Source organism: Gossypium raimondii, chromosome 3 (genome assembly GCF_025698545.1).
Source record: "Gossypium raimondii isolate GPD5lz chromosome 3, ASM2569854v1, whole genome shotgun sequence".
Classification (NCBI taxonomy): Eukaryota; Viridiplantae; Streptophyta; class Magnoliopsida; order Malvales; family Malvaceae; genus Gossypium; species Gossypium raimondii.
In genome coordinates this window covers 46,386,803-46,408,892 of record NC_068567.1, presented here as the reverse complement: position 1 = coordinate 46,408,892, position 22,090 = coordinate 46,386,803, and the positions used below count along the sequence as shown (strand labels likewise).

Sequence of the window (22,090 nt, the reverse complement as noted above, 5' to 3'; positions counted from 1 at the left end):
TTTACCATTTTGGTCCCCCCTTTTTCGGCGCGTGTCACAATCTAGTCTTTTTCGTCTTTTTTATTTCGAATTCGCCCAGTATTTTTGTTTTTTACTTTGATTTAGTCCTTTGTAGCAATTTTATTATTTTGTTCATTATTTTAATGTTATTATTATTAATATCCTTACTATTATTATTAGTATTATTACTAATATCATTATTACTATCATTATATTTACACGTATATTTACTTATATAAATTTCAGATATATGTGACATACTATATTATTATTATATAATTGCTTACATATGTATATTCGTATATGTATATGTTTTTTGTTTTTTCTAACTTATTAAATACACACATAAATACTCTTTTTAATATGTATATCTATATATATAGGCATATCTATATACTCTTTTCTCACGAATATATGTATACATACTTATATATATTTTATTTAATAATTTTAAAATACAAATATAAATATATTTTTCATATTTTATAGATTTATGTGCATACACATGTTTTTATAACATACATACTTATATTTTATATATTTTTGTATTTTATAATCTATATACATATACATGTAAATACTTATATTTTTATATCTTATAATTCATATATATATTTTCATATTTTTATAATTTTATGTATATACATACATATATATTTCCCTTATATGTACATGCACATGTTTATATTTTATAATTTCCATCTATATTCCTTTATTGTTTTTTTTATGTTCATTTATGTATTTATTTATATGTCCATTTTTATGTTTTAGTTTATTTATTTATTTATTTTTTATGGTATATACATGATTGATTTGTTTTTATTATTCGTTTTTGTTCATATCATTTTCGTTCACATTATCATATTTATTATTCCATTATGCATATTAACACCATACTTCAAAAGGAAAATTTTTCTAAATGAGGCAATATATAGCGTTTGGAAATTCGAGAAAACAAGCCCTAATGTGCTGGGCTTCGATTTTTCTCGTTCAACCAAATAGCTAAGTATCCTTTTAAAAATTTCAAAATAAGGCAATGTTTTGCGTTTGGAAATTCGAGAAAACGTGTCCTAATGTGCTGGGTTTCGATTTTTCTCGTTCAACCAAATAGCTAAGTATCCTTTTAAAAATTTCAAAATAAGGCAATATTTTGCGTTTGGAAATTCGAGAAAACGTGCCCTAATGTGTTGGGTTTCGATTTTTCTCGTTCAGCCAAATAGTCAAATATCCTTTCAAAAATTTCAAAATAAGGCAATGTTTTGCGTTGGGAAATGCGAGGAACGTGCCCTAATGTGCTGGGTGTCTATTTCTCGTTTAACCAAGTAGCCAAATATCCTCTTGAATTCTAATCCATGTCATCTGAGTTTTTTAAGGATCGTATTTTAAATTTCTTTAAAGTTTTCAATCTTCGACACTAAGACATTAACTAATCAACTTGGTACCAATTTTTTGGCGTTACGAGGGTGCTAATCCTTCCTCGTACGTAACCGATTCCCAAACCTATTTTTTTGAATTTTGTGGACCAAAATCGTTGTTTTAATAAAATTAAATCGTTTATTAAAAATAACTACTTTTTAAGGTGATCCGATCACACCTTATCAAAAAGGATTGGTGGCAACTCCCGTTTTCGTTTTCAAAATCCAAGTCGACCCCATTTTTATAAAAAAAATGGTGTCAACAATGTGCATACATGCAAAGACAATTTGCTTCAAATGATCTCTAAGTTTGTCATGATCATTATTCGACATAATCGATGCGGTTAAAGTTGTTCCATATGTATGTTTTTATATTAAGCTTATGAAATTAAAAGACGCTGAGTAGTATTTACGAGTTATACGATGCATGCTAACTTGGTTATGCTTATATAAATTATGGTTGTAAATTGTGTATGAGATTAATTATTCACAGGTGAAGTATATGTCATGAACTTAATTGATTATTCATTTATTTTATGCTGATCTTTTACCATTTAAGTAAAAAAAAAATACTAATATAGTTTTAAGTCAAAAATTAAAAATGTTTACAACTTAATTAATATAATAAATAATGTTGAAACCATTTTTTTGAAAACAAAAATTAGCTATCGACTTTAAAACAAGAATTGGAGTCGCCACCAATCTTTTATTGAGGTGTGATCGGTTCACCTTGAAAACGATTTTAGGTCTACGAATTTTGAGAAAATAGGTTCGGGAGTCGGTTACACACGAGGAAGGGTTAGCACCCTCGAAATGCCCAAAATTGGTACCAAATCGATTGTTTAATGTTTTAGTGTCAAAAGCTTGAAAAGATTTTAAAATACAATAATTGTATTTAATAACTTGTATAAATCAAATTACATGTTAAAACCCTCTCATTTAGGGAAAATAAAATATCACACCCAATGCGTTAGGGCATGATATTTCATATCCCCAAGAATGAGATTGTCCAAAAAAACTCAAGCGATGAAATTTAAAAGGATATTCAATTGTTTAAGTCAGACGAAAAAAATCGAGACCCAATACTTTAGGGTACAATTTCTCAGAATCCCAAACATTGAATATTGCCTTTTTTAGGAAAATCTTCATCTCGAGAAAACAATATGTCATACCCAATGCGTTAGGACACAACATGTTGAATTCCCGAAAATATTTTTTTTGTTTATGTGTTTTAAATAAAGAATATTCTCAATTATTTAGGTTCAATAAGGAAAATTGGAACCCAATACGTTAGGGCTCAATCCTCTCGAAGATCCCAAATTCCGAATATTGCGTTATCTTGAAAGCCTTTGAACAAAAATGGTTTTAATGCTTTGATGAAACCAAATATATTTTTCTTAAAAATGTGATGGAATGTTAATATACAACATGAAACAAATACTTTAGTATGAATTATATATGTATATGTATTTACAAAATATGTATATATATATAAGTATGATATATATAAGTAAATTTTGAAAATATGTATATGCATATATTAAAATATGTATATATAAGTATATATATATAAAATGAAATATATATATTTATAATAATTAAAAAAACGTATATATATATTATAGAAAATGCATGTATATATATGTATGGATTATAAAATATGGAAGATATATATGTATTATAAAATGTATATGTATATGTATATATATGTATACAAAATTATGAAAATAAAATAATAATAAAATATACATATATATATATATAATATGTACATGTATATCTTTACAAAAGTTTAAAATATATACACACATATACTATAAAAAATATGCATGTGTATATGTAGAAATAATAATAATAATAATAATAATAATAATAATAATAATAATAATACAATAGTAATAATGCAATATAACAATATTAATAATATTAAAATAAAAAAAACCTAAAATGACAAATTAAGGATTAAGTTGAAAATAAACGGAATTTAAAGGCTAAATTCAAAAATAGAAAACGTGAAAAGAGACCAAATCAAAATGCGCGCAACAGGAGGAGGACCCAAAGAGAAATTTACCCAAACCTCCCAAAACGCTGCGTAGCATTGGATTAAAATAAAACATATTCAATATTTCAGGGAAAAATTTGAAGACAAAAAACAATGGTTTTGAAATGATGGGATAAAATGAAAGGATTAAAAACATAAATAACCCATCAATGCTTTAAGCACGCGGATCTGATCGGGTTTTGGGTCGGGTCATCAGGTCGGCACACGGGTATAGGCTATACGGCACCGTTTTGGGACCACTGAAACAGGCCCCAAACGACGTCGTTTAATGCCCTATAAAAGCCCAAATTTAGAACCCTAAAACATCATTCCCTCTGCCACTCCACAAATGCGCCGCAGTTCTCCCCTTTCCTCCGTCGTTCCAGTCCCATTTCCAACCGGCTACAACGACGTGAGGGTACTCCGAAGGCGCCCAGCTGGTAAGTCTCCCTTCTACTCCTCCTTGTTTAATTTTTTTAAAAGCAAAGAACCAAAAGAAAAATGAAACAAGAAAACAATAAAAAGAAAAAAAACGGAAAAAAATGATCACCTTCAAAATTTGCTTTTTCTGATCTTTTCTTCTTTCTTTAAATCTCTTTTAAATACAATTTTTACTAACCCCTTTTACAGATTTATTAATTGGCTTTTATAGCCGAATCTTTACAAAAAAAACCTCTTTTCCATATATCTGCTACTCTAATGCTGTTCGTGCTTTGACTTGTTGCAAGTACGTGGAAACAGGCATTGTGCGGGGCTGCTGAACGTGGGTGAGGCGACGTGGGACGATGGAACGGTTGCTGCGGCATGGGGGGAAGCTGGCTAGGGTTTCTGCCATTTTGGTTTTTGTTATGGGCTAAATTTGGGTTTTAGTTTGTAATTTGGGCTTAGTGGGTTTTAATTATTTGGGCCTCATTTTGATCTGTAATATGGAAATTTTTTTAAAAAAATTTGTTTTGTTTTCTGTTTAGGCGGGCCCGGGCCTAAAATTGGGTATCACAAATAAGATTGTAATAATAATTCTTTTTCGTTGATAAAATTTTATAAGATCTAGTTTATTCTTTGTAATTCTTTTTCGTTTACATCTTTTATTAAGTTGATCTGTTTTCTTTCTTTTCTTTTCTTTTTTTAACAAAATATGGTCATTAACCTTTCAAAAAGAGTTAAATAGCTTTTCTTAACGAAAATACTGATTAAAACATTAATTTTTTAACGATGTTGGCATGGCAACATGTGTTGCAGTCTATGTGTACTTTATGTTGACATGTCACTTTTTGTCGTATATGTCACATCAACAAATAATTTAAAAATTTTACAAATATTAAAAAAATAAAAATTCAAAAAAAACTAGCATGAAGTAAATGTGAATTGTCATGTGGGCTGCTATGTTTAAAAAATTAACATTATAGTTAATATTTTCATTAAAAAATAACAATTCGACCATTTTTGAAAGGTTTGTGGTCAAATTCAACTATTTTTAAAAGGTTGAAGGCCAAATATAATTGAAAAAATAATAAGGGTTGTCAAATTGACAAAAGATAAAAGTGTTGAGAACTGAAATTGTCATTATATCTTAAATTTATCATGTTCATATTTAAAATTTAAGATATAATTGTTGTTTAGTTTAAGGTTATTGCACAGTTTGGAGACTAAATTTGGCAATTGTTCCAACATTAAGGCTTAAGTTAGTCCCTGAACTTGCAATTGTTCCCATATTGGGGCCTGAATTTTTTTGGTCTAACTTCTTTTAAGGAAATATCATGGACTAACTTGAAAAGAAAAAGGTTCATGCCCCAATGTGAGAACAATTGCCAAGTTCAAAGACTAATTTAGACAAAAAAATGTTCACACCCCAATATAGAAACAATTCAAGGACTTGGATAAAAAAATTTCGAACCCTAATGTAGAGATAATTACCAAATTCAGACCTCAAATAGTGAATTAATCTTTTTGTTTACTTAAACTATTTAGGGCCAATTTTGAAAAGTTCTTTTGAAAAGTTTGGTTTGGAAAAAATATTTTTGAAAGGTGTTGTGAGAAAGTACTATGAAAAAAATGTGGTTTATTAATCTCAAGTGTTTAACATTATTGTCAAAAATTGCAGTTGAACATTAAAATGTCCATTTTAGACTGAAGATACGAGCTTAAAAAATAAATTAATTTAGATAATATTTAAATATAATTATAAAATATATATTTCAAATATTTTAAGTAATTAATAATTTATTTGTAAATTCAATGGTACATGAATTTAATTTTTTAAGTAAATATAATAATAAATTATATTTAAATATTTACTATAATGATATTTTTAAATAATATTTAAATAATTTAATATAATGATATAAGAAATCTAAATTAATCTAAATTAAAAAAGCATTCTAAATTGATATAAATATAGATATTTTAATAATTTTTAAGTTTCAAAATGTAAAAAAGTAAAGCTTAACATTTACGTTTGTCGTAATTTAACTCCAAAAACCAAGAATTTGATATTGCTTATAGCATTAAAATGCAGTTTTTAACTTTAAGCAATCTTGAACGGGCCTTATTAAGGAGGGGTTGCAAACCTATCTAAACCGGTTCAATGTGAAACTCCCCCGACAAGTATGGTACAAGGCTGTCGGCTTCGATTCAACCCGTCCGGGTTTCCCCTTTTTCCTGGCCAGAATCAATCCGGTTTTCCTTTCAAACAACATTGCTTGTTAGGAAAGGAAAAAAAAGTATAAAGAAGATATATTTATTTACTCTAAAGCAGAAGGCCGGCTAAGCCGTCGGATCTAAAAAGCGGTTCTCCAATCACGGGGCCAATATTAAAAAACCCGACCCATTTCACATTTACCACGAATCAAGCGCGTGATGAACGGCGGCGGCCGTAACATCCTTGACCGACTCACTACTCAGTTGCTTTTCATGGGGATGTGAGTCAGCATGGCTTTCTTTAATCAAGTGCCTCTGCGATTATTATATGAATTAAAAAATTCTGTGCACACGAATTCTACGCGTATATACTAGAGTCATATCAGACCGTTGATCTGATCCCACTCAGAGATTGTGAGAAGGTCCCACTTTCTATTGCTCAAACAGAATTGATTGGATGGTGGTGTAAGGGATATGGGGTGCACCTAAACACAACGGAACATCTATAGACAAAGATTGTGTTTAAAACATCAAAAGGTCTAAATATTAATTAAAAAAGAGATTAGATAAAATAAGTAATACCGCCATTTCTTTTCTCAGTGAGGTGCAGATGTAGTAGTATTTTGTATTTTTCCCATACATGTATAAATTTTTTTATGATTTAATCCATGAAGGGTATTAAATTATTTTTCTTAATATTCATCAGGGCTATTTTGATAAAATATGTAAATATTAATGGTGAAATTAGTGATTAAGCCAAAAATAAATAATACATGGTTTATTAAAGCTTATAATCGTCAAGTAAAGGGTATTGAATATGGTAATTAAAGAGAGTTAGTGTGAATAAAGTAGTTAGAGAAAACATGAAAGTAGGAAAGAGACAAAAGAAGTGGGTAGAAAGCAGGAAATGGAAGGAAGGAAAAGAAGCCCATTTGCAGCCGATATTCCACTCTATTTCTTAAGTTTATTCTTTTGCGTAATCCACTTGAAAAGTGGCTGTATCTGAACAAACCTATAGCTATAAGCTCGGTAAAGAGTATTTACAAAGATTGGTTAAGACTTAAGGAGCAACACTGTTTCCACCCGCCTTTTCGGTGTCCTCCCTCCCATGTGACTCTGTCTCCATATCAATCCCCTCCACCCCACATTTATTTTTTCAATTCATGACCCTGAAACCTCTACACTTTCTTCTCTTTCTTTTCTCACTGCCACTGCTGCCTTGGGTTCTAGTTTTTTTTCATCCTGGGAATGTCTCTAACATTTGGATTTTCTGGGTTGGTTGCCTTTGGGATCATAACAACGAGTTTCCAGTAAAGGGTGCTGCTTAAAGCCGAAAATGAAGAAGATTTTGTTTAGATACTTCGTTTTCTTGCTTCTTTTAGGCTTCGGCTGTTTATTCTCAGTTCCAGTTTCGGCTCACAATGGACCGATCACAGATCATGTCAAGTTCGTTTTTGGTTGGTTTTCTTTTTGCCTTCTCTTTTAATTTGTGACGTTACTGTTTTAATGTACATCGCTTTTATGGTTTGTTGTTTGGTTGTTATTTTCTCTTCTATCTGGGCTTTTTTGTCGTCTGTGTTGTTGATGATATTTGATCTTCTTTGTTATATAAAAAAGAAAGGAAAGGGGAAGAAAATAAAAAGGAATTTTGGATACTGGGGTTATCTCTTTCTTTGTTGAACTGTAAGCCAGATTAAAGTAATTGGCAGAGTTCAGTGTTGGTTTTGGAAACTCTGTTGATCCTTTATTTTTTTGCTCTTTTGCTTTTTGCTTTTTTCTCAATGCTTACTTTGATCTGAAGTTCTTAACCTATGTAATTAAGCCAAAGGACTGACTTTTGTTGCTATTAGATATCTCCAATTGTTTCATTTTTAGTTTCTGTTTGTTGTGTATGCAGGAGGGGTGAATTTAGGTCCATGGAAGAATGAAATATCTGAGCTGGGAGAAGCACCAGCTCCTACAAATGATGAACCTCCAAGCACCCTGGTTTTGGCTGCAAAAAGGACAAATAGGCCGGACATTCTTCGCCATTTCAAGCATTATCTCGGTGGGTGGGATATTACCAACCGGCATTACTGGGCGGTAAAGTCTTGGCTATGCCTTGCATTCTTGCTAGTCTTTTCATTGATCATTCTTGGTATTGTTGGACTGTGAATATCGTATTTTTATAAAGACTGTATCCTTAAGCTGAAGTTAGAATCCATGTCAAATGAGACCAGAATCTTAATATATGTAGATCTAATGCAGGGAAACATATAAAACTTGAAACAGATAGTGTTGTTGTTTGGATGAAAGTTTAATGTATTCAAGAAAAGGGACAAATTTTGTTATACTCATTTGGGACTTAAAAGCTAGAGAAATATGCACTTCCTATTATCCTGACTCTTCCTGTATTTGTATTGGAGTCAGAAGTGCTTTTATTGATCTTTTACAGGAAGAAATGTAGTGTGATTCGTTCAATTTTTCAATGAACTGAATTGGGAAGAGTATGGCTATTAGAAAGTAAATATGGTGGAGCTGGTAGGAAATTTTCTTAGATGAGCTATAAAAATTGGCAGACAAGGGTTTTGTTATTTATGCCCCACTCAAACAGCTTTTAAAGCTACAAGAATTATTAATATTTTATTACACTAAGATGTTTAACACACATCTTGTTCCTGAGGATTGCATTCTGCATTACTTTTGGAAATTGTGTATGATATATCAGATATTCCTAATCGGCATTTCGGCTGTTGTGTCTGCACTCTGCAGTCTGTTGGATTTACAGGTGCTGCTGGATTCATTTTCGCTGCCTTATGGTTTGTTTCTTTTGGCTTGGTTCTTGCGGTGTATCATTGTTGTGGATGGAGAATAAACATCGAAGGAAAAAAATCAGATCACTCACAAACTATTTGTCTTGTAATGCTCATATTGTTCACAAGTGTTGCTGCGTAAGGACCCAAACTTGGGACTTTTTACAATTAAGATCTTTGTTGAGCTTTTTATCTTATACTTATTTATGCACCTTCCAATGGAATGTGTGAGGTTTCTGTGTATATGTTTTTTTCTTGAAAATGATATTAGCCACTTTTTGGCTAGTTTTTACTAACCCTAAGTCTCTACTGAACAGGACTGGATGTATTCTTCTTTCTATTGGGCAAGATGAATTTCATGATGAAGCGTTGCATACTTTGAATTATGTTGTAAACCAGTCAGACTATACTGTACAGATCCTAAAGAATGTTACACAGTACCTATCTCTAGCGAAAACCATCAGTGTGGCTCAGGTTTTCCTTCCTTCCGATATCATGACTGACATTGACAAGTTGAACATAGATCTAAACACAGCAGCAGATACGCTTACTGAGAAGACTGATGAAAATGCTGTCAAAATAAAAAGAGTCTTCAATGCTGTGTATGGTCCCCTAAAACAATTAATAATACCTCTTCACTTTAGAACTAGTTTGCATATCAACATATTAATACTGAGTTGGCCTATTTGAAATTTGTTTTCAGGCGATTAGCATTGATCACCGTGGCAGCTGTGATGCTAATTTTGGCTCTGCTTGGTCTTTGTAAGTATCATTAGAAGATTTTGATGACTTTAATCTTATGTTTATCATTTACATGTCTCTGACCTATCCGGAATTTGTACCTTGTTTTGTTTCAGTGATGTCTATCCTAGGTCACCAACATGCCATTCACATGTAAGTTCATTTTTGGCCAGTGTTGTCTAATAGAAAACGGTTCTACATTTTGCATCATAGTTTTACATCATAAATGATGAATGAGATAGGATAATAACTATTGGAGCCGTAGATTGAAAATTTATTATGATTGATTATCCAACGTATTTACTACATTGGAATCCCTTGTTTTCGAAGTTATCTAGCTCATTTAGGGTACAAATGGAAACCGAAAACATGTGAAACTAACCACCCCCTTGGTTGGTGAATGCTCTTATTTCAATTATACTAGAACTTCACATCACTTTCTGACACTACCAACTACTTGTTGCAGATTCATAGTCAGCGGATGGTTGCTAGTAGCTGTTACATTCATTCTTTATGGCGTTTTTGTAATCATGAACAAGTAAGATGTTCGGTTTAGGTGGAAGAGATTTCCAAAGTTTTCCTACATTTTTGCTTTGCTTATAAAAAATTCTAAAACCTAGTTTGGCAATTGCATCCATCATACCCTTAGCTTGTTTATATACAAGATGCATCAGCTCTTTTGTATTCGATATTTCGAAGTTGCTTGCCAAAATTTTTTTGGAACAAATTGCTTCCTCCATGTCATTTTTTTTTTGCTTTGATGCACAAGATGCCCATGTGGATGCCATTGTCTGATGGATATACGATCTCTTTTGTGTGTTTCAGTGCAATTTCTGACACTTGTTTGGCTATGGAAGAATGGGTGGAAAATCCCCACGCGGAGACTGCTCTTAGTAACATCCTTCCTTGTGTTGATCCGAGAACAACAAACCATACACTCACTCAAAGCAAACAAGTCATCACTAGTATAGTAGATGTTGTCAATACATATATCTACTCCATTGCAAATATAGATCTTTCCCCAGACGACAATCGTCACTACAATCAGTCTGGGCCTACTATGCCTCCTTTATGTTACCCATTTGACTCTCAGCTCCAAGATCGGCAGTGCGGGTCTTATGAGGTGTCTATGGCAAATGCTTCACTGGTATGTCTATCAGCTTCGATAATTTGGTTTGCATGTTTTCTCTGATGCACATAGCCATTACCGGATAAACTTACATCCTTCCCTTGTGAATATGTAATCCCGAACATCAATGTAGATGAGTTTGGCGTGTATGTGTTGGTAGTTACATACCTAAGACCAGTGAGAATAGCATGATTTTATTCAGCTTTACAACTGAAGCTCCTAGGATATTCAGAAAAACCTAAAGTTGTAAAACCATTTAGGGGCTAAAGCATGAACTTGCAGTCAGGTTTGATAAAGGACAAAAAAATACAAAACCCAATTAAGGTTAAAGGTAGCATACCTGCATTTTCACACTGAAGTGTTATTTTTTTCTGCACTTGATGAACATCTCATTGCAAATCCTGTAATTATGAAGCTGTTCTATTTTATGCAAGAGAAACTTGACTGTACTTGGTTTAACTTTTTTTTTTCTCGTTTAGGTTTGGCAGAACTACACGTGCATGGTATCAGAATCTGGGCTATGCAACACCACTGGAAGGATAACGCCGGACAGATTCACACAGCTGGTGGCAGCGATTAACGAGAGTTATGCTCTTGAGCACTATACCCCACCCTTACTGTGCCTTCAAAATTGCGATTTTGTCCGGGATACATTTCAAAATATCACCTCGAATTACTGCCATCCATTGGAGCGTTACCTTAAAATGGTCAATGCAGGATTGGGGTTAATCTCAGTAGGAGTTTTGCTGTGTCTGGTTCTGTGGATATTCTATGCAAACCGCCCCGAAGGGAGGAAGTGTTTGTGAAGATACTGTTGCCGATGAAACTAATGAGCTGCAAAAACATTTTCAACACAAACAACAAGACAACATTGTCAAGCGCAAATAGTGTCTAAAATTATAGAAAGAAATTAGGTTCAAGTCTATATAACATTCTTTTTCGTTGTATCCGAGACCGGGAAAGAAACCAAGATGGGGCAAAGCTCCATTTTTGAGTTGGAAGGGTAATTTATCGTTTCTGTGTTGTCTTATATATGCATCTACACATACATAATATATATAGGCTTAAATGAAAAATGGGTGTTCTTCTCATCTATGCTAATTTTTTTTCCGAAGTGATTCTTCCGTCATACAAATGGTCCAATTGTTACCTTTGTTGAAAAAAAATTAGCCAATCACATATGACATTTTTAATTAATGAAGAAATGAAACTAAAAATAAATATCAATTAATATTATTTTTGCACCTCTCTCCTCCAAATTCTTTCTCACCATCTCCCAACTTATCAAGCAGATTTTGTCAAGTTTGGCCTACTATTGCCACTCTCCCCTGTAGTAGAAGTACACATTAAAGATGAATTTCCGTTGTTTATTGTTTTGGATTGAAAAGCTTTGGGTTTCAAAAGCATTTTTCCACAGATAAGTAATGAAAAAATCTGGACGTTATTGCCAAAAAGTGTTTCTCCACTCAAATAAAAATATATTTTTAAATTTTAATTTATATTTTGTGTATCATTATATTAAAGGAAATGAATCTATTTATACTAATATAAAATTTAAAAGATTTTACACATTTTCATAACCTTTTATACCATTAATATTTTAACAATCTAATAATCGTATTTCATGCTCCATTCAGCATGTCGAGTTTAACAAAATTAAAATTTTCTAAGTATTCTTTTATGTAAAGAACTTTCATTATATTAAATTATAACAATAAATCAATAATTCATACATCATTATATCAAATTATTTAACTATCATTTAATTTAACCATTTGTTTTTACCTTCTCAATGTCATGTCTAAACAAAGTATTTTAAATTTTCATCGGATCGAGTAACTTGCTGGATGCGTTGGCAGAAATCTAGGTGCTAATATTGTTCACATTCATAAAGCATGGGGAGATGTTGCATTCTTTGTCACAACGAACATTTAAGCAACATTGTGATGGTGGGGTTGTTTGTGAAGTGTTGAGATATCAGTAGATAGAGAAAACAATAAATTAAAACAGCAAAACAATTGATTGTAAAGAGAAAACAATGGATTGAAAAGAATCATTTCATGAAAACTCTCTTGATTACAGTAGTGACATTAGTCTGCTATTTAATGCAACAAACATTAGTTGTAAACAGAAATAGTTGCACTAGCTGTTAACAACTCTAACCACCTTAACAGACTTTAACTAATTCTTTGTTACACATTCCAATTCCATAACATTCCCCCTACTTGGTGACTCCTGTCTTCTGCTACCTTGTAACTCGTCACTCTTGCTAAGAACTCTAAGTTGATTTCTGAACTTAGTGAAGAATCCAACTCACAATGGTTTAGTAAGGATATCAACAACTTGGTCTTGACTTGGAACACGACCAACTTGAAGTGTTCCCGCAACAATCTTTTCTCTGATAAAGAATAGGTCAAACTCCACATGCTTGAACTTTGAATGTAAAACCAGATTTGCTGCAATAACAATAACTCCTGAACTATCACACCACATCATTGCTTTGCTGCTGACTTTCACATGTAACTCAGAGAGCAAGGATTGTAACTAAATCACTTCTGCAGTGGCATGAGCCAAGCTCCCATATTTAACCTCAGTCGTCAACCGAGAAACTACCTATTGCTTCCTTGAACTCCATGAAACTGGATTACCACCGAGAAACACACAAAACCTGGTAGTTAACCTTCGATCATCAACGTCAGTTCCCCAATTTGCATCTGAATATCCTTTGAGGGACAGCTTTGGAGCTGGATTAAACACCAACCCATGATCCAAGGTATTCTATATGTACCTTAAAATTCGTTAGACAGCTTTAAAATGAAAATCAAGTGGCTTATGCATGAATTAGCATACTTCACTGCAAAGGCGATGTCTGGTCTTGTGATTACAATGTATTGTAATGCTCTAACGATACTTCGATAGACAAAATCATCTTCAACATGACTGCCAACCTGAGCTGATAAGTTACAAGTAGTAATCATTAGAGTTGGGGATCCTTTGGACTTATCCATCAAACTCCTTTGGAGCAAGTCAAGTATGTACTTCCTTTGATTAAGGAAAATTCAATTCGAAATATAGGTTACTTCAATCCCAAAAAAATAACTCAACCTCCCTAAATCTTTCAGAGAAAAACGAGAGTCTAACGACTGAACAAACTCATCCACAACTTGTGAATTGTTGCCAGTGACAATAATGTCATCTACATAGACCAACATAGAGAAAAGTAGACCCACACTGCTGGACAAAGAGAGAGGCATCTGATTTTGACACATCAAACTTAGCAGCCAACAAATACTCCTTTAGCTTGTGAAACCATGCTCGAGGAGCTTGCTTGACGCCATACAAAGCCTTTTTCAATTTGCACACCAACTATTGACCATCAAGATGCTGCTCAAATCCTGGTGGTTATAGCATGTAAATTTCCTCAGCGATATCTCATTTTAGAAAAGCATTATTAATGTGAACTTGTCGAAGTAGCCAACCAAAGGTAACAGCAAGTGTGAGGACAACCCTGATCATTGTTGGCTTGACTACATGACTAAATGTCTCTTGAAAGTCAATCCAGGCCTCTTGCAAGTATCCCTTAACCACCAACCGTCCTTTATACCTAGAAACAGATCCATCTGCATTTCTTTTCAGCTTAAAAATCCATTTACACCCTATTGCTCTTCTATTTTCAGGTAGAAGGGGCTAAATCCCAAGTTTAATTCTGAAGTAAGGCATTGAACTCCTGCTGAGCGGCTTTTGTCCTTGCTTCCCTCTTGAAGGCTTCTTCAATGGTTAATGTTTTTTTTTTTTCAGTCAAACTTGTTGAAATCGCTTTTGGCTTGAATATCCCATTCTTTGACCTTGGGCTAGTTTGGATGGGCTGTGTGTTTACCTCCGGTGAGGTTTAAAACAGCGGTGGTGGTGAGATTAGTTACTGTAGCGGTGAGATTGAATACTATAGCGGTGAGATTAGAAAAAATGGAGTGTGTGTTTGGATTCAAACGCAGCTGTAGCGGTGAGGTGAGAATAAAAAATTATTATTAAGGACATCAGATTAGAATTGATATATAATATAAGTTTTTTAAATTATTTTACTTTTTTAAAATTATTAAAATATGTGAATTTATAAATTCATTTAATAAAATATTAAAATGTATCTTCCAATATTTTAATGAGTTATATAATTAATTTAAATTATTTATTAGATAAAAGGATAATTATTTTTAATTTTTATAGTTAAATATTTTTTATAACAATGATAAATATTATTTTCACAAATAGTAACATTATACTTGGATAAAATTTTGAAGTATCTAAACGGATGATTTTTAATAAAAAAAGATATAACATAAGACATAACAAGTTTCATTATTACTAGAAATTAGGTTATGATACAAAATGCTTTTACAAATATGGATTCATTAAACTAGTTGCAATGGTTTCCCTTAACATCGTGATTTCAAGGTCACTTTCTCTGTTAGAAGAACTCGATTCACCTCTGTCAAACTGGTTTGAAGAGTTTGGCATGTTGGGTATATTCTCAAATTCTCGAAAATCCTCATCATTTGACCAAGCATGTCTTCTAATGTAATTATGCAAAACCATTGTTGCAATAACTATTAAAACTTGCTTGTTGAATGAATAACTTGGAATATCTCTTAATATTGGCCATCTTTTTCCACACTCCAAATGTTCGTTCAATCACATAGCGTAACGAAGAATGGGCATGATTAAAGATTTCTTTTTTTTCCAGATACTTGATGATTACCTCAACGAAAATCAGGTAAATGATATCATTCCCCCTATATGGACCTAGAAAACCTGCCATTTGTGGATATCTTGAATCCACAAGATAATATTTTCCTAAAAAAAAGTAAAACATAATATTAAGTTTAAAAATAATATAAAATTTTTAATATTTTTTTATGTAAAAAGTAATTAAAAAATTAAAGTTCAACCTGGTGGAGGGTGTGGAACTTCAACTCTTGTTTTCTAAGTGCTTGGAAAAAAATATCTACTATCATGTGTTGTTCCTTGGCAACCAGGAAATGCAAAAATAAAGCACATGTTGAAGTCACAAACTGCCATAATATTTTGAGTTGGTTCACCTTTCCGTCTGATATAAGGTATTTGACAAGAAGGCAAAATGCATGCTTTTATGTGTGTTTCATCTATGGCCCCAATACAATCCTTTAAAATAAATACAAGTAATAAGATAAAAGTTAGAAATAATTTATATTTTAAAAATATAAAGATTGTGTAAATATTACCTTAAAGTGAGGCCAATATCTTGTATCATGTCGAATATGGTTCGGTACTTCCTCGAATTGACCTTCAGTGGGTTTAATCGTGTCTATTCCCATTCAAACAAATATATGCAACATACCAGTAAAAATTCGACTAACAGTTTCCCCAGATCGTTGAAATCGCTCTGTTGCATTTGAATTTGATTCTCTATTTCCAAGAATGTACAATGATAATGCTAACTTCTCCATCGCCGATACTTTCCCATTCTTTAAGCCATAATTTGTTTGCAAATCATGCAACAAGCTGTGAAATATATCTTTTGGCATCCTAAAACTATTCATGCAATGATCATCGTGTCCAATTAATACTTCGTCCACCCATATTTGACCTATATAATTTGAATCCATACGCGATTGCATAGTGAAATAAGTTTCATGGTGTACCAATACACTGCTTAACACATATTCTTCCTCTTCATGATAATTGTTGTTCTCAACTTGGGTAACAATTGTGGCTATTCTTCGTTGAGCTTCTTCACTTAATTCAGGGGTATCATAATTCATATCAAAACAATTATACATATTGTTAAATTCATCCATAACCTGAAAAAGTAATCAAATGAAAATAAATCCTTTAAAATCTCGTGACATTCTATACAACACAGAAACTTGATTAAAAGCATAGCATAAAAATACCAAACATAAAAAGTATCATACATTAGTTTTACATATAAAAAAGTAGTATAGTTATATTACAATAATAATTCTAAGGAGCTTATGGTGGAGGTGGTTGATGGTATGGTTGGAAGGGAAATGAGGATGTTGCTACCAAGGATGAAAATGATGCAATTGGATTTTGTTTAGCATACTCACGTCGAAGCCACCAAACCCTATCATCTGGATCTAAGTTCAAAAACACTTCTCGTTTCACCGATATTTGGAACATTTTGGTGGCAAAATAGTACAGTTCATCTTTTTTTTGGAATTTCATCTCCCAAAGCACGCAAAGCATCCATTGCATTTGAAATAGTATATTGAGAGTGAGGAAAAATAATTTCATTCACTGACTTTCTTGGACTAGCCATACTCTCACAAAATTTCTTAATCTGAGTAGTTAATGTATTTCTTGATGATTTTCTACTTGAACTTGATTATTTTCCTTTACCCTGTACAGCCCCAAGTGTTTGCTTTCTTCGAATAGAAATTTCATGAGAAGGGTTTGATGGTACCTCATCAGGAGGAATACATTCATTCTTGTTACTATGTTCATCTGAATCACCAAATCCCTTATTAGATGCATTATCTCCCATAGGAACCCCACTTGAAAGAACACTAGACGAAGGTGCCCATGCGTTCTCTCCGGTGGCTACAATGCCACCAAACATTTGCCACATTAACTCATTCAATCGTGGTTCAATTCCTTTCTTATTAAATCCTTTAAAATCAAGATTTTCCTACATAACATGTTAAATGTTAAATGTTATACTAAGATTTTTATAATTGTAAATTATTAATTTCAATAAACTTTATGCATTAAAATAATGACAAAGTGAACACTAACCTGTATTTTTGCAGCCCACCATTCTTCGGTAGCATCGACCGTCTTTTTAGATGGACACCATCCAATACCTGTAGATTCCTTAAGCAACTCCCTCCATAACCTCCATTCCTTTTTTAATGTATCCCACTTATTTTTCAATTGAGGTTTTCCATAATTTTTTTGTGTTTTTGCTTGAAAAAGAGCAATGACATTTTCCCATCCTTTTAAGTTTAGATGAGTTGTCAGTCTATTACCAGCATTGAATTCATTCAAACAAAGTTCACAAAATATCAACGTCAGCTCATCATCCCAAACAACTTTTGTTGCTAAGCTACTATCTCCCTCCACAAAATTTCGTGTCTTTACCATCTATTGTCATTGATATAATTCAGTCAATGTGGTAGCATTCACCAAGAATCATAGAGCAAATATATAGTCTATAAGTTATATTAGACGTCTCCCAATGCTAATCTTTATCTAGCCACACCCCAAAAAAATAAAACACTTTACAACCTAAGTTTACTGGCACCTTAATTGAAAGCTTCAACTTAATGGAAAAAGGGGAAATGAATGCAATAAAAATATAATATTCAAGTCTCATATTTACTCAATTTCTGATTCTCTTGGACACAAGACATATTTATATGGATATCAAACTTAAGTCTCTAGGGCAAACTGATAAAATTAAAGAAAAAATCTGCAAGAAGCATTGGTTCACGTTTCTTGCTTAAAAATCTATCTACAATACAATTTCTTCATGTTTTTGTCAAATAAATACAGGGGGCAAGTACGTCTCTGTTCATCTTCTCTTTGAGGGAAAAAAAGCTTGGTCCTAAGTCCTGACTCCACAATTTGGAGCAGTACGGAACCTTTGGGCCTTTGGCTACAAGCACTGATATGTTTATTTAATATGAGTTGTCAATGTTACTTTCACTATATATTAGTTTTATTAATTTTGTATTCACTATCATATTTATTATCATTTGCACTATTATATCTTTATTTCCATTAAATTACTATTGTTAAACTTTTCACTTCTATATACATATATGCACATTATATGTATGTTTGTATATGTGGAAATACAATTAAAATATAATATTATATAATAAATAAATTTAAAAGATATATACATAATGCAAGTTTGTAGTATTTGGTAATAAAATAAATTCAATGTTGAAGAAGCTGTAAGAGAGTAAAGCAATGACTAGAATTGCATTGACCATAGTAAATATGCCATTGGAGTTGTCATTGTACTCTTCTCCTTGTATTCATAATACATATGAAAAATTAATATGAATATTTATTTGAATGAATTTTTTAGACATATTGATGAATAACGAGTTACCTAATTTTAATATATATTTTAAATTCAAATTATTTTATTTTTAATTTTAAATGATTTTTAGCATTTTTATATTTTGATATATTTTAGAAATTATTGATAATCATTAATAATTTTACTTTTAATAACTTTTATAGCTTTTTTTGATTAAATTTTATTTTTTTAATGATAATATTCAAAAATGAATTTGTACATATAGTTGTTTAGTCATTTGTTCAAGTTAATTATGAATGTGCAAATTTCATTTTTTTAATGATAATATCTTCTTGCACCTACTAGGTTGGGTTGATGCTAAGAGGAATGGGATTCGGTAACAATACATATATCTTTTTGGCATCCGGGAAAATATACAATGCTGAGAAAACAATGGCTCCATTATTGGACATGTTTCCCAACTTGCAGACAAAATAGATGCTGGCATTCGAGGAAGAACTTGCTCCATATAAGGTCTTAAGCATTAGCTTATAAGATTTGACCACCCATTTTCCTTTAAGTAAAGCCTTTGAGATTGGATTATTATCATCTTTTTGATGGGATTACTACTTTGAACTTTTCTTCGGGATGGTCGCCATAGATTATCTTGTTTGCCTTCATAGTGAGGTATTTGTGACAACTCAAGGTGGAAATTTCCTCATTTTTTGATGGGCCATAGAAGACATTTGTTTGGAGGACACTCTAAGACAATTCGACCCGACAAGCAAATATTTCGTTCATTTAATTAGCACATTTCATTCAAATCGAATCAAAACCAGCAAATATTACCCTTTGCATGTGTCCACCGCATGTAAGAGGCAGGACACGTTGTAACCTGTACTGCAACATCGCCCTACGTGTCTACCTCACAACTCATTATATTACCCTTTGCATTGCACCACTTTTTCCCATTCACTGCATTCATCCAAATCCTATACTCGTATATATACATTTTCGCTTTCGCTTATTTCCTCAAGAGTCTTGCCCACTGTACTTTCTTGGTATCCAAACAAAACCCAAGTTATTAGAAACCTTTTTACGAAGAACCAGAGAAAATCACCTTTTCCCATTCACTGCATGCCGTGTAAGCATTGCTAGCTGTTTTAGCAGAGAGCAATGCATGTGAAGAAGGGTAAGTTATTAAACATCATTCTTGTTTGTTTTCACGTTTGCAGTCCTAACCTATTTTTTCCAAGTACCACAAGTTCCTGATGCAGAAACACCATGCAGTTCTTTTGACCTTTCCTATTTGAAGCATATATATGCTAATTTTTGTGGCAAAATTTTTTGGATGTAGAAAAGAGAAGATAGAAGAAAAAGCTGTAGTGAGTGAATGTGATCTTACCTCGGCATTGGGTGATAAATACATTTTATTATTGTGCTTCTGAATATTGTTAGTATTTTCTAGTCTCTAAATGCTTGCCGATAGTTGTTTGATAAAATGCCTGAGAAAGGTTGCTTGTCGAATGAGTTTAGTTTTAGGACTTTGGTTTGTGGGTATTGTAGGTTTGGCCTTGCTAATAAAGGGTTGGAGCTTTTGGATTTGATGAGAAGTTCTGATATTTTGCCTAACAAGATATTTTTAACTTGATTGTTGACACTTTCAATGGTTTGAGCAACACCGATGGTCCATCATTTAGAAGGATAGTTGTAATTTTGGAGATTCTTGCGAAATATAGATCATGTGTTGTGATGTTGGATCTTGAATGTGATGATTTGGCTAATGAAATGTTCAGTACATTTTTTTCTGTTGTAAGGTATGTTTTATTCCATTATTTATTTAATGTCAAGAACCGTTTACTCATCGGTTCTGCTTACCAAAAAGTATGCGTTACATGTAACATGAGTGCTTTTGTTTTTATTGAATGTAGAATTTTAAAATGGCTTTATGGTACAATATGATATTGGTCTTAGTATTTCATTTTAGTGCAGTGGCTAAGATATGCCTGCAACCTCTTTTTGTTCATTGTAGTATCTTGAGCATATCTATTTGTGTGTGCATGTCTGTCTTGTGGTTAGGTTGGTACTTGAAAGTTCCATCTTCCCTTAAGTTGCTTTTATAGTAAGAATCGCATGTTGTTTAAATCCTTTTCTGTATGTTTTGAATTATCTTGGTGGAGGGTGATGTTAACTACATATTACGGGGATGATCATCCGAGAAAATGTTTTATCACTATGCAAACAATCATGATTGTGGTGTTAGAAGAGAGTGAAGATGTTGAGATGATCTTTTACTTGTTATATTATCGCATTAGGTAGTAATGAAAGTGTAAAATTTCATATTTGCTATTGGCTTATTGCTTACAAATTGTACAGTGCTTATATTTATCCCCAGAATTATAATTCGAAGGAAATTGATTTCTAGAATCTATAATCTCGTGGTGTTACTCAAGTCGCCGGAGACTTGCTATGAATGTCATAGAGCGGTGTTCGGAAAAACTTGAAGCTAGCATAAAGCGATTCTTATTTGATGATGTCTAGAGATAATCAATTAATAAAAAGTGAAATTGACTATCATGAAGTTATCTATGGCATTTATCATTGTGCTCTTCAGATACTGTCAGGAGTTGTTCCATACCTCACAGGAGAGCTGTTGGTATGAATACAAGAATTCTTTTTCATTTCTACTAATTACTTAACTAGTTTAAGATTTTGTCGTCCATGTGAAGACATATTTATTTGTTGTTTCTGAGAATTTTTGTATATTCTAAAATAATTCTTATAATCTTTTCGAGGATGAAATGTTCGTGGTTTTGGAGAGTTTAGGTTCAGCCTTTGCGAAAATGGGGGCTTTTTCTTTTTCTTTCTTTCCTATTATGGATTTGTCATAGTTTAGTCTTAAGTTTGGAAAATGAGTTCAAAGATGGTTGGATTCGATTGACAGTTTCTGAGGTTTATAAATTATAAATTCCAATATATGCAGGCTGATCAATTAGACACTCGTTTGAGAGCTGTGAGATTGGTTGGATCCCTTTTTGCTCTGCCTGGTGCTAATATATGTGAAGCATTTTAGCTAATATTTTCAGAATTTTTGAAGAGGCTGACTGATAGAGTTGTCGATGTTAGAATGTCTGTCCTTGAACATGTTAAGATCTATCTGTTGTCAGATCCCTCTAGACCTGAGGCTCCTCAAATAATCTATGAGTTTCTTTTGAGTTTTCTTTTCTCAAAATATATAGTTATTTATGTTAGTTCGCTAATTTTGGCATTGTTCTAAATTTTCTAGCTGCCTTATGTGATCGGCTT

General features: G+C 32.4%; 1 protein-coding gene across 1 annotated transcript; it reads left to right on the top strand.

Annotated features, from left to right (window-relative positions):
* The first annotated feature begins 7,099 nt into the window (after nucleotides 1-7,099).
* LOC105794453 (uncharacterized) lies at nucleotides 7,100-11,846 on the top strand. The gene is made up of 9 exons (XM_012623629.2): nucleotides 7,100-7,550; nucleotides 7,991-8,175; nucleotides 8,845-9,023; nucleotides 9,203-9,487; nucleotides 9,589-9,647; nucleotides 9,743-9,779; nucleotides 10,093-10,164; nucleotides 10,452-10,773; nucleotides 11,235-11,846. The coding sequence occupies exons 1-9, from the start codon at nucleotides 7,430-7,432 to the stop codon at nucleotides 11,559-11,561; spliced, it is 1,587 nt and encodes a 528-aa protein (XP_012479083.1). The 5' UTR covers nucleotides 7,100-7,429; the 3' UTR covers nucleotides 11,562-11,846.
* Nucleotides 11,847-22,090: the final 10,244 nt, after the last annotated feature.

Coding starts and splice junctions, on each gene's coding strand:
- LOC105794453 (XM_012623629.2), top strand. CDS start 7,430: ATGAAGAAGATTTTGTTTAGATACTTCGTTTTCTTGCTTCTTTTAGGC. Junction 7,551..7,990: donor TCATGTCAAGTTCGTTTTTG/GTTGGTTTTCTT, acceptor TTGTGTATGCAG/GAGGGGTGAATTTAGGTCCA. Junction 8,176..8,844: donor CCAACCGGCATTACTGGGCG/GTAAAGTCTTGG, acceptor TGCACTCTGCAG/TCTGTTGGATTTACAGGTGC.